This window comes from Bolinopsis microptera, chromosome 2, assembly GCF_026151205.1.
Source record: "Bolinopsis microptera isolate Bmic1 chromosome 2, MBARI_Bmic_1.0, whole genome shotgun sequence".
Classification (NCBI taxonomy): domain Eukaryota; kingdom Metazoa; phylum Ctenophora; class Tentaculata; order Lobata; family Bolinopsidae; genus Bolinopsis; species Bolinopsis microptera.
This window is the reverse complement of record NC_087073.1, coordinates 1651128-1666119: the sequence shown is the minus strand read 5'-3', so window position 1 is coordinate 1666119 and position 14992 is coordinate 1651128. Positions and strand designations below refer to the sequence as shown.

Below are 14992 nucleotides of genomic sequence, written 5' to 3'. Positions count from 1 at the left end.
TGTAAAAGTTACACTGAATGCAGGACCGGGGTAGTTTGATAAAATAAGGTTTCACAAAGCTAGAAAATCACTGATGCTTGTTTAAGCAATGGGACTAGTTCATGCACGAAAACCCTATTTAATGGAGATGATATTTGATATTAGACATGATCATGTACACATATTTTAGCATTTTGTACTGCTAATGAACTGCTATTTTACTTACTGTATAAAAAATGGATTAAAAATTCATTTGCTGAAATTAGTAAACGTCAAAAATTGAAAAAAAAAATTCGGATTTTGATGGTTTTGCATGCCTTCGAGCGTTCAGAATTATGTCAGTTCACAATTATGTCCGTTTATGTAAATGTCCGTCCAAAAATAAGGTCCGATAAGGACCTTATTGTCACGTTTTTGTGTGCTTTTGTTGTTGTAATATTGTTCACTTTCTTTGATAGCAAATGTACAACTTCAGTGGTTAGTCGTAAAGAACTTTTTAGATAAGGAACAAGTTCGCATTGTCATTGAAAGTTAACTGTTACCACGGTGGTGTAGTAAACAAATTTTGTTTCTTTGTTCACACGATTTTTTACATGCTTTAACAGTTTGTTTCTTCTTCTTTAGGTGTGAACTTTGGAGTTCATTTGTACTTTATAGTATGCTGTTCAATTGCTTTAATCACAGCAAGCATATTTAGTTGTTGATAGGCACAGACGTCCATTAACTAGAATCATCCTTGGTACAATTTGGATCTTCAATTTGCCGATTAATGTCATTTTCAGGTAAGGGATTATTCAACTCTTGTAGGTCAGCCTCTTCGGTTTCTAGTTCTGGAAACTGACTCATGATCCCACTCTAGTTGTTCTGGAATCTGGAGGATCGAAGTTTCGTGTAGCCACGTTCTTCACAGCCTTAAAGATCATTGTGGCACATCGGATGTATTCTCGAATTTCTGTGTCAAGTTTGTAATCGTAATCTCCTACTTATGACAAATTCGGACATGGTTCATAAAAGTTGGACAAAAGGCGTGCTGTCCCTTTCTTCTCGGGCGTCACAAGTGAACCCAGTTTCCCGCGTTCAAACTGCTTAATGATTCATCTGTTTGTCAAACTGTGCTTTGCAATTTCTCTGCTTCTTTTAGATGGAGTTCAACCATCCAGCTATAGGTCGATCGGAGCATTTGTACAATTCGTAAGCATTCACTTCTGGTCTCAAATTTCTTTTGAGGGAAATTGTCCCTGAAAATGTTTGTCCATGGGTTGCTTGGCAAGTTGGGCCTGTGTGTAGAATTGAGGACTAAATCCGTGTCCTTTCGTTTTTGACGTTTCGATAGGCGAACATTACTTGTTGCATACATTTGAGGCCAAGTTTGTGGCTGTTCAGAACAAAACTTTTGAGCTTGTTTTTATCACTTTTTACCCATCGCTCACTTCCCTCCTTTCGTTTTCGGAGTGTATGCACAAGTATGAGATTGAGAATGATTAATCATTCCTAGCAATTTAAATACGATATGAGCACCTCTGAGGTTGAATTGTGGCCCTCTGTCAGTATGACATTGATTAGGTAGCCCATCACCTAGAAAATCAGGGTGTCTAACAATGTTTGTGTGTATCACTGCACTCGGTTGTTGTTTTCAGTTGGAACAGCTTTGCCCAACCAGTGTGATGTCAATGATGACTAATATCCTTAGGTACTTTTCTTTATTATTGGCAAAACGGACCCCAGAGATCGAAAACGATATGATATCATTGGGGTGGAGTTCCTTAAACTGGTGATAAATGCGTTTCGGTTTCCTTTTCTGGCTTTTTAAAGTGCATGTCGCATCGAACGATATATCAACGAGACTTGTAACTCAGATTTTGGAAGAAAGAAGAATTAGTTCTCTGATTTCTTCCTCAAAGTTTTGTGTAAATTCGAGAAGGCCCCGAAGCGGCGAAGCGGGTAGATCGTGACAGAATTGTTATATGACTGTTTCGTGATAATATTTTGGGTAAGATATCAACCTTACTGTTTAGCGATACTGTTGCCTCCCAGCTTCTTACAAACATGTCTATTATTTTCAATCGGTCAAAGATGTCCGTTAATTCTTCAGGTCAGGGTTTTAGTTTTTGAGTTTTATTTGAACTTTTTGGGCGTTTTTTCCCTCCTCCTACCATTTTCTCACAATGACAGCACAGGTCATTTTTTGCGCTTTCTAAACAAGACAGTTTTTTCAATACATTTTTAGCTTTGATGACTGCTCTTTCCGGCGTGTTATTTGAATGTCACTTTCGCCCGGACTGTCTCCGGAAGGTGAATTTTGGACGCTCCTCACATTCTGCTGTGTTTTTTCTTAATGCAATACTGAGTTTATTGGCATTATCTGCAGTACTGTTTCAACTGTGATATTATTGCAGTGGTTATATTGTAAGTAGATATGGACAGGTTTTCTTCTATTGGAGCGTTTTCAAAACTTCACCTTTTTTTTTATCGTAGTTTTCAAATTCTTCATCTTTATTGTAAGTTCTTTGAGAGGGGACCGGACAGAGATACACTTTATTGGTGAAACATGGAAAGGCTTAAAATAGTAGCATTTGGTGTAACATAATCAAACAATATAACACTAACAGTCCTACTTCCGCCGGGCATTAGGTTGGTCAGACCAGGCACCGTGGTGGTAATCTACAGTAAAAAGGAAGGAAAGCATTGGTGGTGACGAACAATCCTGCCACAGAAGTCTTAAAACGATGCGACCTTGTCAATTGTCTTAGACTTCTGTAAACATTGCTATATGAAAGGTGAGAAACCAGACCCATGGTCCACTGCCATACATTATTACCAATTCCAAGGAAGGGCGACCTTAAGCGAAACCTATGAAACTAATTACTATCGGGGAATAAAGCTTTCAATCCTAGTGCCAATCAGTGAAGGGGTTGCCTGATTTATAGATAGGAGTGGTTAATACTGGTATTTATGCCATGGATGTCCAAATATGAGGGGTTGGTTGGTAGACATCAATGTATTACTGAATGGAGTTGGGTTAGAAACATACTAAGAGATACGATGGTTAACTGTAGAAGCTTTCAATAAACATGTAGTTGGGGGGGGGGGGGGGGGGGGGGGGGGTTCACCTGATTTTTTTGTGAAACGGGATTTCGAGATAGCAGTTGATCAACAAACTAGGACCGGTGACCGAACTTTTCAGGGGGTCCGAGACCCCAAACCGCCAAACGGTGCCCACGGGGCAGCCTCGCCCTTATTTGGTCCCAATTAGGGCTCAATTTAGCATAAATACCCAGAATGCCCATAACCCAGATTTGGGTGCATACTTGTAGCTAGTGGTCTTCTGATCTTTCGTATATGAATTTTACATCAAACTTAAAAATTTGGCGGCATAATTCTGAAAAATAAAATGCCAGGAAAAGTTTTGGATTTGGCGCAAATTTCAGTACAAAATTAAGTCGAAATGCGATTCTACGTTGATTCTGAAAATTTCATATTGTAAAAATATTGGAAACCCTATTGAGTTCTTTGTTTTGAGCGAAATCAGTTTTGCCAAATATCGCGAACTGAGATATTGGCGATGTTGTTCATTTTTGCGATTATTTAAACACAGAATCCACAGTTAGTTAGTACTGTGCTGATAATCATAGAGGAATGTGTAGCTATGGCTTACCTTCCATATAAAGTTGGTATTTCATTCAAAAATATTGATATATGACAATTTATGGGCCAAATCGATCATCGATAGCTGATGGTGGTATGCCCAATTATGGTCATTATGGTTTTTGGCTCATAACTCAGTCATTTTTTGTCCAATCTTGATGAAAAATTAATATACGAGTTCCAGCCGACCCACTAAGCTCCAAGTTAAAGCACCTATATCTGGTTTATGGGGCATGTTCTGGGTATTTAGCTAAATTGAGCCTAATTTGGACCAAATATGGGCCGTGCTGCCCCGCGGGCACCGTTGGCGGTTGGGGTCCGGGACCCCCTCAAAAGGTCGGTCACCTGTCCTAGTTTGTTGGTCAACTGCTATCTCGAAACCAAGTTTCACAAAAAAATCCAATCCCCCCCCCCCCCCCCCCCACCCCCCCCCCCCCCCCCCCCACCCCCCCCCCCCCCCCCCCCCCCCCCCCCCCCCCCCCCCCCCCCCCCCCCCCCCCCCCCACCCCCCCCCCCCCCCCCCCCCACCCCCCCCCCCCCCCTCCCCCCCCACCCCCCCTTAATCGTTCGTCAGCTGAATGTGTTGGGGTGGACAATGTTATATGTGATGGAGTGGTGTCAAGGATGGAGGGTTCGGGGGGGGGTGTGTCCAATGTCAATAAAATTTAGGCTTCTGTTGAGGTTGAGAAGAGAAATGCCAGATGGTCTGGACTTTAAGGATTTGGGCCAATCTTTAGGAAGGATGGGGGTCCCAGAGGAAAACTCATTTGGGTGCACGGTCTGTTTCGGTCATGCTGGTGTGTATTTGTATAGCTGCGTGTTCTGTGAGGTCAACGATTGGGGTGCGTGAGGTGAGGAGAGATTTTGAGGGACTTCGATATTGTTCCAGGAGATGGTTGTGGCCGGTGGTCAGGGCATGATGTGCAGGGGTGATTGATTCTGTCTGTGGATTCGTCAATGGCCGATTCTTGTTGAGTCTGTTAACATCGTTCGTGTTCTGTCATGCGGTGAAATCAAGGTCTGTTAAGTCTGTCCGGGTAATTTGAGGAGCACTGTGAGCAGGAAATTTTCGTAGATGGAGGTTGGGCGTGAGATGAGTAGGGGGTGTGGTCTTCGTTTTGGTGTGGAGGTTGCGAGGAGTAGACAGGAGTGGGTTGTGATTTGATAGTAGTGTTGTCCGAAGTATCTTGCGGTATGGGTTTGGATAGGGAGGGATGGAAGGAAGAAAAAACACAAAGGGCATGTTCACGGGTCTGTCGGTTGTGAATGAGGGTACGGGATTGGTGGACGAGGGGGGTTGGTGAATTTCCGTTGTACTTCGTCCATGATGGTGGTGATTGCTGGTGGGGTGGGTATGGTTCTGGGAGGCAAACGTGTCGTACTGTCTGGAAGTTCCTCCGTCAAGGTGTTGGGGTGCGCAGATGTTGTGGCTCTGGTGGTCAGGATAGGCAGACTGCGGTCTTCAGTTGACTGTGAGTGGTGCAGGATGGAGTACTTGGTGATAGAGGTTGGTGTGGGTGGTTTTCTGTAGACTGATGTGAGATTGTCAGGGTGGATGGTGAACGTCAAGGAAGGGTATAGTTTTTATAATATAATATTATATTTATATCTCCAATGCAATATTTTTTTTAAAAACTATTTTAGACGATTTGAAATAAAGAAATATTTATTTGAATAATAGTGACGACTTGACAGACTTAAGGCACTTAGCCTCGAACGCAATTGTGGAGAAATTTATTTTGAATTTGTTTAGTTGATAATTTTAGCTTTAGTTAAATTTTGGCATAATTTTTGATAATTTCAGTTTAAGTTCCATTTTTTGACATGTTTAGTAAGTTCTTCAGTTCTGCAAGTCTTTTACTTTAAGTAGGACTTATCAGGTCTTTGGTTGTTCATAGTAAACTACTTTGGATTTGTGTTAAAGTTTGATGTTATAATGCCATGGATAGTCCTCTAGAAAAGATGATGCGGTTGGAAAGTTGGTTTTCTTTGACGATAATGAGAAATCGGCTGTCTCGGTGTCATTGCATCAGTATGAGTACGTGAGTCATCAGACAAAAAAGCTAAGAGACTTGCATTGAGCGGGATATAAATACTCATTTCATTTAATAATTCGCTTTGGTCAACATTCTTGGATGTCGATCCACTCGTTTTTTACCAAGCGCAGGTAAAGGTGCCTTTAGTTCAAATTAGGGGCATTCCTTGATGTTTCCGGTTTGGTTACCATGTAAAATAAGGGTGGCACCAGAGCAAGTCCTCCGGGGCGTACCAATGGTCAACAGTGCCTGCTCACAACAATTCGGTAATAAGTGGCGTACAACGGGTAATTAAAGTGTACAAGGGTTACGATAGTGACGTGTGTACAACGGTATTAGAAATACACGGGCACGATTCTGAAGTATCGTTCCCCCCCCCCCCCCCCCCCCCCCCCCCCCCCCCCCCCCCCCCCCCCCCCCCTTCCCTACACTGATACTGCAAATCTTCTAGCTCTGCCAACTTTAACTCTACAGGCTTCTGAGTTGCCGAACAACTTTAAATGATCGAATGACTTGATCGAGTCTAGTAAGGTAAGAACAAAGGAAACAGGGGTTCGTACAATAAGTCTCGAAAAGGTAATAAATTACTATTAGATCAGTAAACCAAGATAGCGACTCGGAAGGCCCGGCTACACTGTCCTCGGAAGCGGTAACTTTTACAACTTACCGTTAAATGGCTTTCCGGGGAAAAAAAAGAACTGCCGGCTAACGAGGGCAAGCAAAACCTACCAGCATGGTGTCACGTGACTTCACATGGCGAACCACGTGACACCGCGAGGCCCAGTCAGTCAATAACCTAACCTTAACTAGCTAACCTGGACTAACACTGCCTTCCTCCGCTCTAATTAAATAGTTTCATGTCCGATCCCTAAAGCTAGTTTCATAGTACCAGTTTTACAGTATGCAGTAATGTAATGAATGTTGCAATCACTGTTTGAGTATTCTGTATGTGTCCGCAGTAATTACACGACTACAACATTTCCATTCTTAGTCAGGGCGTTGTTTTAGTTAAGAAAACTGTTTAACTTGAGAACTTGGTGAGAGTCATAATGACCCCCCTGCCCCCTTAACCCTGCAAACAATCAATTACCTCCAATAACAAGTTTTCCTAATTGATTACTAATAGCACTAATATTTCAGACAGGAGGCAGTAGATCTCTAGTAAAAGCAACTAAAAGGCTGTGGTCTGAGGAAGGTATATACATGTTCACTAAAGGACTGACAGCTCGAGCCCTCTCAATGTCCACAAACTCCCTTCTCATCATACTTGGTTACGAGAGTGTAAAGCGACTTAGTTATAAATATCGGACAGATGAAGTGCAGGAGACCTCCCCATATTAGTTTGTTACCATAGTAACATAGCATATTGGTGGGAGTTGTTTTTTAGCTTGTGGAAATGTCCAGAAATATTCTTCCAGAAAGGAAGTTACCCAGAAAAGTGGCTCTTTGTTAGGTTTAAAGTTGATTTTGTTATTAATTTTTAACAATCATCCTACAGAACTCTTTATAAAGCATACTCTGTTTATTTTCAATCATTTCATCCATCGCATTGTTTGTTAACATAGCAAAGTCAGAAACTTTGCAGTGAAACTCCAGACAACATTCCGGCGTTTGGCCCTATTTTATGAGTTTAGTTACCTTAGTTACCTGTCAAACAAATCGAGATTTTACAGGAACTAAACTGGGAGTTTCACTGATATTACTACATTGCATATAACAACTAATAATATTTCCTTGCATATAACAACTAATAATATTTCCTTGCATATAACAACTAATAATATTTCCTTGAATATAACAACTAATAATATTTCTATTTCTTGGATTACCCTGTGTCGACGATTGAGTCGTGGATTATGAATCGTTAAATCATTTATATTAGATTTATAAATACAAGTTTAAATAAAACATGGAATTAGCAACGAGAAAGACATTCTTAAAAAGTGTATGTGAAGGTACGAAAATATGTCGTGTAAATCCTTTGAGTGTTTTTAATTTTTACAGCGGCCCATTGAAAATTATAATCAGCTATCTGTAAACAATATACACCGTGGCCTACTCGCAAGAGGACGTATTTTCTGTAAACAATTTATAATTATATCTGAGTTACGTTGATTTTAATTTATTCTGATTTGCAGAAAAACATACGAGTCTTCCTTTATATCAAATCTTAGCACAAAATAGTGATAAACATTTAAATATTCAATGACACAAGTTTTTTGAATTACGCTTCTGCATTCTGCAACTATAATATAGGAAGTGAGTTGCAAATCACTCCAGTCGTCCATTATATTGGCCCCTATATAGGCCCCTATATAGGGCCCTATAAATGTACACAATATTGACGTCCTATACCCGTAGGTATGACAGATACAAAAGACAGGTTCTCCCAGACCCCGGAAGCGTACCTCCAGTCCCACCACGTGGTTTCCTACCTGAACCACGCTCTCACCACTCTATACACCGTCAAGGACTCCGACCCTAAACTCCAGCCTTTCCGTTATCTGTCAGACTACTTTGCACGTGTCAGCGCGGGTAATCATGTGATACACCAGGATTACAGTTATGTCTCCATTAACCCGCACAACAGGGCTAGTTTTGTGAAGCTATTCTGGAGGGTTTTTAAGAGTATAGGTAACCATGGCGACCTCCTCACTGCTAAGGAATACCATGCCCTCATGCAGCTGCTTTGTCCTGATTTCCCTTTTACTATTGTCCAATCTGCTGCCCGGATAATCCTTATGGACGATGCTATCTCGGACTGCTTGATGGCTTTCCAGGACTTCCTCTACGCGTTTCAAGTGCAGTTCTGCTACAATGAGTTCCTTAACTCGTGCAGGGAGCTGTATTTGTCTCTGTCGTCTGATAAAGGGGCGGCTACCGGGGGCACTACCCCCCGACTAGAAGGGGTCGAGTCTAGTATATTTCTAGACGGTATAACGGATCTAATAGCCAATAACACGTACCACCATCCCTCCATTAGGGTGGTACACAGAGTCCTCGGCAAGTCCCTCAAACCTTCATTTTACACATACTTGCTGGGCATTGCTAATAGTGACACTATTAACGCCAGTATTGGGGTACTACCCAAGAAGGCACAGTGCCTCGACAGTGATTCAGCAGCCAAATCCACTAAATCAGACTCTTGAGCTTCAACTTGCAGAAAATTGTTTATTTGTATAAATTATATAAATGTTTTGTAAATATATTCAGATGTAAATATGTTAAAAGTTATGTAGACGCAGTGTTGACTATGCTTAAGTGCAGTGTAGACTCTGCTCCTATATATTGTATTGGTATTTGTTACCGTTACTAGGACTAGATAATGAGAGATCACTCTTAGATGTGGCTAATATATTGCATCATCATTACTATTACTATTGTGTAGATATTTTAACTTGATGCGCTAATGCGAAATTTAAGACTCCATGCTATTAATACATCTTGCATCGTAGGTCAAGCCTGCGCATCTTAATGGTCCGTCTGAAGTACCGATACTTCTTGACTTCGCTCCACTACTTAGATTCTAACCTTGATCTGCAATTGACGGGTCAGATCCTGCAGAACGCTATTTACAATTCAATCGAGGAGAATTACGGGCAGTTTGGTCTGGGACACGTGCAGGGGCGGATAAAGATAGTGTATCTGGGTCTGTTGTCAGGAACTGCTCTGATAAGGGTACCTGCAGACTTTGAGAAACAGTCACGAGTCTCACTGAGCAGCTTAGTTGTGGTGAACAGTAAAAGATGTGTACTGAACGTTATACACGTCGGAGGGACTATCAGATCTTGTCAGAAGCAGCTGGTGAAACATAATGTTAACGTTCTACACAGACAGATGCTAGATACCCATGATGTTAGAGAAAGAGAGCAGATTAAAGGCGTTTTAGAAGAAACTCTGAAAGATATCCGCAACTTGGCTGTTAGCTGACGGGTTCAAATCTCGAAACATGGGACATTCGGATAATATTAACTAAAAGTACTAGCACGTTTTGGTGGCTTAAGCAAAGAAAAGGAACGCGACGGTTACCAGCGAATTGAGATAAAATGGTGGCGCGCAACACGTAACTTCGCTCTATCGAGGGTAGTTCAAGTTTCCTATCCCACTGTGTCGAGATTCGTTCAGAACAATTTTATACTGGTTTATCACTGACTTGGTCGCCCGATGAATCAATGTATATTAATTTATTGATGTTATAAAGTTTAAACACTTTTCTATGCTTATCGACTTCCTTTTATTCTCTAATGTCGGAATCTGACGAGATTGTCACGTGGAAGTTATTGTATCTAATCAATCTTAACCAACTATCCCCCAGACCATGGCTGTTTCCACGAATGTATCATTTCTCCTGTCCTCTGTCCTGGCTATCACTACCCTGGCAGCTAGCCAGACTTTTAAAGGTCAGCTTGCTGAAACTAAAGGGATGACCATACTCGGCGGGGGGATTGCCTCCATGTTCTTTATGTTCGTACTGACAGCTATCGGCAACCTCGAAGGTATAATGATGGGGAAGGGATTCGAATTACAGCTCATTCCTGAAGGTAATACTGAATTGCTTGCGGAGCATCTTGCTAAGTATCTCCTGTAGAGTTAATATTTCATTTTGATTGTTTTGTGGGTATTCCCTTTGTTATAATCTCCTCAAATTCAGACTGCTAAAAGCGATATAAACATTACTTTATCTTTCTCAAGTTGGAATCGTTAATGGCTACATGTTGGTGACCCATTTCTAATTATTATTTTATTTCAGTTGCGTTTTCTCTAGTTCTCTCTTTGGTTGTGGCTGGTTCCATTCACAGAGTCTCAATAACATGCTGGTAAGTGAGAGATTACCTCATTTGGTAATGTAACTACTGTGATATTACCTCATAAAGTATTTATCAGCTGGTACCACTGGTTAATAAAGTTAGAAGGTTGTGGTAGCGGGGGGGGGGATCAGGTACTAAGTGCAGTACGTGACGTCGACTAAGTGCAGTTTTTGACTTTACAAAAGGGACCCACCCACCCCCTTCACGGTACTAACTGCTTTTTTCGGATAATATTTAGGACCCCATCCCCTTTTGGCGGCTTTGCGGTATAACTGTTGAGAAATCACGGTACTAACTGAGTCTGGGTATATGAAATAAGATACCCACCCATAAATTGCTTTAAACAGCTCATTAAACATTGGAAATGGGCAAATTATACCCACTATTCAGTAAGGGTTTTGTTTTCAATGTAGTCGAATTAGATAAAAAGTTACAAACAAATTTTAAAAATTACAAAAAAACTCAAATAACCTATTCCCAAAATTGAAATTAGAGGTAAAATGGGTTTTTTGGGGTTGGACACCCAAAAAATGAACCCCTTAATTCCATGTACTAACTGTTTTTCTGGGAAATGAACAGCAGACCCACCACTAATAGAACAAGAGTACTAACTGCGTTTTGGAAGAAAATATGACCCACCCAACGTCACGTGCGATTCTGACCATATGATCCCCCCCCCCCCCCCCCCCCCCCGCAGATAGGTATATGATGTTACGATACTACTGTTGTTAATTTGGATCACCTTTTCTGTTTCACTACAGGTACTACCACTGTACATGATAAATACATAATATAAGGTATAAACTATTATCCCACTAGTATGGGTACTGGCTATTTGTTTCAGCTGATTAACTTGACCCCCCCCCCCCCCCCCCCCCCCCCCCGTATGCTATTAACTACTAACTTTTCAGTGTAATATTCTCCCTGGTTATCCTCTACTTTATGAACAGTATCTCTCAGAAGACTCACGGTGTATCAGAAGCTGCTCCTACTAAACTGGAGAAAAAGAAACGAAGATAACTCTCTTACTATAAAATGCACAATAATAAAGCTGTGAACTTATTAACCAGCATGGTCACGCTCGACACTACTAGTACTAATATTGGGGTTAATGCATTTATTTTGGATTATGACAATTTCAGATAATTTATTTTTACTATGAGTTTAAACCTTGATCTGTGAGACGAATATTTTTACTTCAAATAAGTTTTGTGACATAGTGAGCCATGTTTGAATTGTACATTGTAATGTGTATATTGAAGAGTTGTATTAAAAATATCCAGTATTCCGCCTTGTACCTTATTGTCACTAACCTGGGTCAGGTTACACTTGACTAGGAGACTTTTAACCCGAAGTAAAAAAATACTACTCTAACTTCAAATTGATCTTGGTAATTCTACCACGGGATCATGATGATATCTCCCTCTTTAATCTAGCCTTGGTACGAGTTCCATATCTCCCTCTTTAATCTAGCCTTGGTACGAGTTCCATATCTCCCTCTTTAATCTAGCCTTGGTACGAGTTCCATATCTCCCTCTTTAATCTAGCCTTGGTACGAGTTCCTTATCTCCCTCTTTAATCTAGTCTTGGTACGAGTTCCATATCTCCCTCTTTAATCTAGCCTTGGTACGAGTTCCATATCTCCCTCTTTAATCTAGCCTTGGTACGAGTTCCATATCTCCCTCTTTAATCTAGCCTTGGTACGAGTTCCTTATCTCCCTCTTTAATCTAGCCTTGGTACGAGTTCCATATCTCCCTCTTTAATCTAGCCTTAGTACGAGTTCCGTATCTCCCTCTTTAATCTAGCCTTAGTAAGAGTTCCGTATCTCCCTCTTTAATCTAGCCTTGGTACGAGTTCCATATCTCCCTCTTTAATCTAGCCTTGGTACGAGTTCCATATCTCCCTCTTTAATCTAGCCTTGGTACGAGTTCCATATCTCCCTCTTTAATCTAGCCTTGGTACGAGTTCCATATCTCCCTCTTTAATCTAACCTTGGTACGAGTTCCTTATCTCCCTCTTTAATCTAGCCTTGGTACGAGTTCCATATCTCCCTCTTTAATCTAGCCTTGGTACGAGTTCCATATCTCCCTCTTTAATCTAGCCTTGGTACGAGTTCCGTATCTCCCTCTTTAATCTAGCCTTGGTACGAGTTCCATATCTCCCTCTTTAATCTAGCCTTGGTACGAGTTCCATATCTCCCTCTTTAATCTAGCCTTGGTACGAGTTCCTCATCTCCCTCTTTAATCTAGCCTTGGTACGAGTTCCATATCTCCCTCTTTAATCTAGCCTTGGTACGAGTTCCATATCTCCCTCTTTAATCTAGCCTTAGTACGAGTTCCATATCTCCCTCTTTAATCTAGCCTTGGTACGAGTTCCATATCTCCCTCTTTAATCTAACCTTGGTACGAGTTCCTTATCTCCCTCTTTAATCTAGCCTTGGTACGAGTTCCATATCTCCCTCTTTAATGTAGCCTTGGTACGAGTTCCATATCTCCCTCTTTAATCTAGCCTTGGTACGAGTTCCATATCTCCCTCTTTAATCTAGCCTTGGTACGAGTTCCATATCTCCCTCTTTAATCTAGCCTTAGTACGAGTTCCATATCTCCCTCTTTAATCAAGCCTTGGTACGAGTTCCATATCTCCCTCTTTAATCTAGCCTTGGTACGAGTTCCATATCTCCCTCTTTAATCTAGCCTTAGTAAGAGTTCCATATCTCCCTCTTTAATCTAGCCTTGGTACGAGTTCCATATCTCCCTCTTTAATCTAGCCTTGGTACGAGTTCCATATCTCCCTCTTTAATCTAACCTTGGTACGAGTTCCATATCTCCCTCTTTAATCTAGCCTTGGTACGAGTTCCTTATCTCCCTCTTTAATCTAGCCTTGGTACGAGGTCCATATCTCCCTCTTTAATCTAGCCTTGGTACGAGTTCCATATCTCCCTCTTTAATCTAGCCTTGGTACGAGTTCCATATCTCCTTCTTTAATCTAGCCTTGGTACGAGTTCCATATCTCCCTCTTTAATCTAGCCTTGGTACGAGTTCCATATCTCCCTCTTTAATCTAGCCTTGGTACGAGTTCCAGTGCAACAGAGCAGTGTGCTTGGTAGCCGCACAGACAGACACCACCCTATTATTATTCATTGGTTCCTGATATTGTCAGACAAACTACAGTCCAGTGTTAGCCGGGACCCGACTCTCGGGGCCACTACTCTCTGGGACCCGACTCTCGGGGCCACTACTCTCTGGGACCCGACTCTCGGGGCCACTACTCTCTGGGACCCGACTCTCGGGGCCACTACTCTCTGGGACCCGACTCTCGGGGCCACTACTCTCTGGGACCCAACTCTCGGGGCCACTACTCTCTGGGACCCGACTCTCGGGGCCACTACTCTCTGGGACCCAACTCTCGGGGCCACTACTCTCTGGGACCCGACTCTCGGGGCCACTACTCTCTGGGACCCAACTCTCGGGGCCACTACTCTCTGGGACCCGACTCTCGGGGCCACTACTCTCTGGGACCCAACTCTCGGGGCCACTACTCTCTGGGACCCGACTCTCGGGGCCACTACTCTCTGGGACCCAACTCTCGGGACCACTACTCTCTGGGACCCGACTGTCCAATGTTAGCCGGGACCCAACTCTCGGGGCCACTACTCTCTGGGACCCGACTCTCGGGGCCACTACTCTCTGGGACCCAACTCTCGGGACCACTACTCTCTGGGACCCAACTCTCGGGGCCACTACTCTCTGGGACCCAACTCTCGGGGCCACTACTCTCTGGGACCCGACTCTCGGGGCCACTACTCTCTGGGACCCAACTCTCGGGGCCACTACTCTCTGGGACCCGACTCTCGGGGCCACTACTCTCTGGGACCCAACTCTCGGGGCCACTACTCTCTGGGACCCGACTCTCGGGGCCACTACTCTCTGGGACCCAACTCTCGGGGCCACTACTCTCTGGGACCCGACTCTCGGGGCCACTACTCTCTGGGACCCAACTCTCGGGACCACTACTCTCTGGGACCCGACTGTCCAATGTTAGCCGGGACCCAACTCTCGGGACCACTACTCTCTGGGACCCGACTCTCGGGGCCACTACTCTCTGGGACCCAACTCTCGGGGCCACTACTCTCTGGGACCCAACTCTCGGGGCCACTACTCTCTGGGACCCGACTCTCGGGGCCACTACTCTCTGGGACCCGACTCTCGGGGCCACTACTCTCTGGGACCCAACTCTCGGGACCACTACTCTCTGGGACCCGACTGTCCAATGTTAGCCGGGACCCAACTCTCGGGACCACTACTCTCTGGGACCCGACTCTCGGGGCCACTACTCTCTGGGACCCAACTCTCGGGACCACTACTCTCTGGGACCCGACTGTCCAATGTTAGCCGGGACCCAACTCTCGGGACCACTACACGACAGTTACAGACAAAAGTGTAGTCTTCTGAGAAGAATAATTACGGAAACATCTTCTGAAGGCTCTTTTGCTAACGGAGTAGAACTATAACAGATAACTACAG

At 43.1% G+C, this 14992-nt stretch overlaps 4 protein-coding genes across 4 annotated transcripts; all 4 read left to right on the top strand.

Moving 5' to 3' along the window:
- Nucleotides 1–4951: 4951 nt before the first annotated feature.
- Nucleotides 4952–8809, top strand: LOC134826275 (centriolar satellite-associated tubulin polyglutamylase complex regulator 1-like). The gene is made up of 3 exons (XM_063838591.1): nucleotides 4952–5131; nucleotides 6801–6855; nucleotides 8022–8809. Exons 1-3 carry the CDS (start codon nucleotides 4952–4954, stop codon nucleotides 8807–8809), a joined length of 1023 nt encoding a protein of 340 aa, XP_063694661.1.
- On the top strand, nucleotides 8020–11742 carry LOC134811572 (protein KRTCAP2 homolog). Its single transcript, XM_063818536.1, has 3 exons — nucleotides 8020–10201; nucleotides 10411–10477; nucleotides 11380–11742. Exons 1-3 carry the CDS (start codon nucleotides 9979–9981, stop codon nucleotides 11486–11488), a joined length of 399 nt encoding a protein of 132 aa, XP_063674606.1. The 5' UTR covers nucleotides 8020–9978; the 3' UTR covers nucleotides 11489–11742.
- Nucleotides 9135–9590, top strand: LOC134826271 (ribonuclease P/MRP protein subunit POP5-like). Its single transcript, XM_063838587.1, has one exon. The coding sequence runs from the start codon at nucleotides 9135–9137 to the stop codon at nucleotides 9588–9590; it is 456 nt and encodes a 151-aa protein (XP_063694657.1).
- Nucleotides 11540–14745, top strand: LOC134826270 (uncharacterized PPE family protein PPE21-like). Its single transcript, XM_063838586.1, has 2 exons — nucleotides 11540–11575; nucleotides 13651–14745. The coding sequence occupies exons 1-2, from the start codon at nucleotides 11540–11542 to the stop codon at nucleotides 14743–14745; spliced, it is 1131 nt and encodes a 376-aa protein (XP_063694656.1).
- The last annotated feature ends 247 nt before the right edge of the window (nucleotides 14746–14992 follow it).

What these genes read in the sequence shown, in the direction of transcription:
- LOC134826275 (XM_063838591.1), top strand. Translation starts at nt 4,952, where the DNA reads ATGGTGGTGATTGCTGGTGGGGTGGGTATGGTTCTGGGAGGCAAACGT. An exon ending in TGGAGTACTTGGTGATAGAG is followed by an intron (nt 5,132 to 6,800) that starts GTTGGTGTGGGT and finishes CTAATATTTCAG; the next exon opens with ACAGGAGGCAGTAGATCTCT. An exon ending in AAGGCTGTGGTCTGAGGAAG is followed by an intron (nt 6,856 to 8,021) that starts GTATATACATGT and finishes CTATACCCGTAG; the next exon opens with GTATGACAGATACAAAAGAC.
- LOC134826271 (XM_063838587.1), top strand. Translation starts at nt 9,135, where the DNA reads ATGGTCCGTCTGAAGTACCGATACTTCTTGACTTCGCTCCACTACTTA.
- LOC134811572 (XM_063818536.1), top strand. Translation starts at nt 9,979, where the DNA reads ATGGCTGTTTCCACGAATGTATCATTTCTCCTGTCCTCTGTCCTGGCT. An exon ending in ATTACAGCTCATTCCTGAAG is followed by an intron (nt 10,202 to 10,410) that starts GTAATACTGAAT and finishes ATTTTATTTCAG; the next exon opens with TTGCGTTTTCTCTAGTTCTC. An exon ending in AGAGTCTCAATAACATGCTG is followed by an intron (nt 10,478 to 11,379) that starts GTAAGTGAGAGA and finishes CTAACTTTTCAG; the next exon opens with TGTAATATTCTCCCTGGTTA.
- LOC134826270 (XM_063838586.1), top strand. Translation starts at nt 11,540, where the DNA reads ATGGTCACGCTCGACACTACTAGTACTAATATTGGG. An exon ending in CTACTAGTACTAATATTGGG is followed by an intron (nt 11,576 to 13,650) that starts GTTAATGCATTT and finishes GTCCAGTGTTAG; the next exon opens with CCGGGACCCGACTCTCGGGG.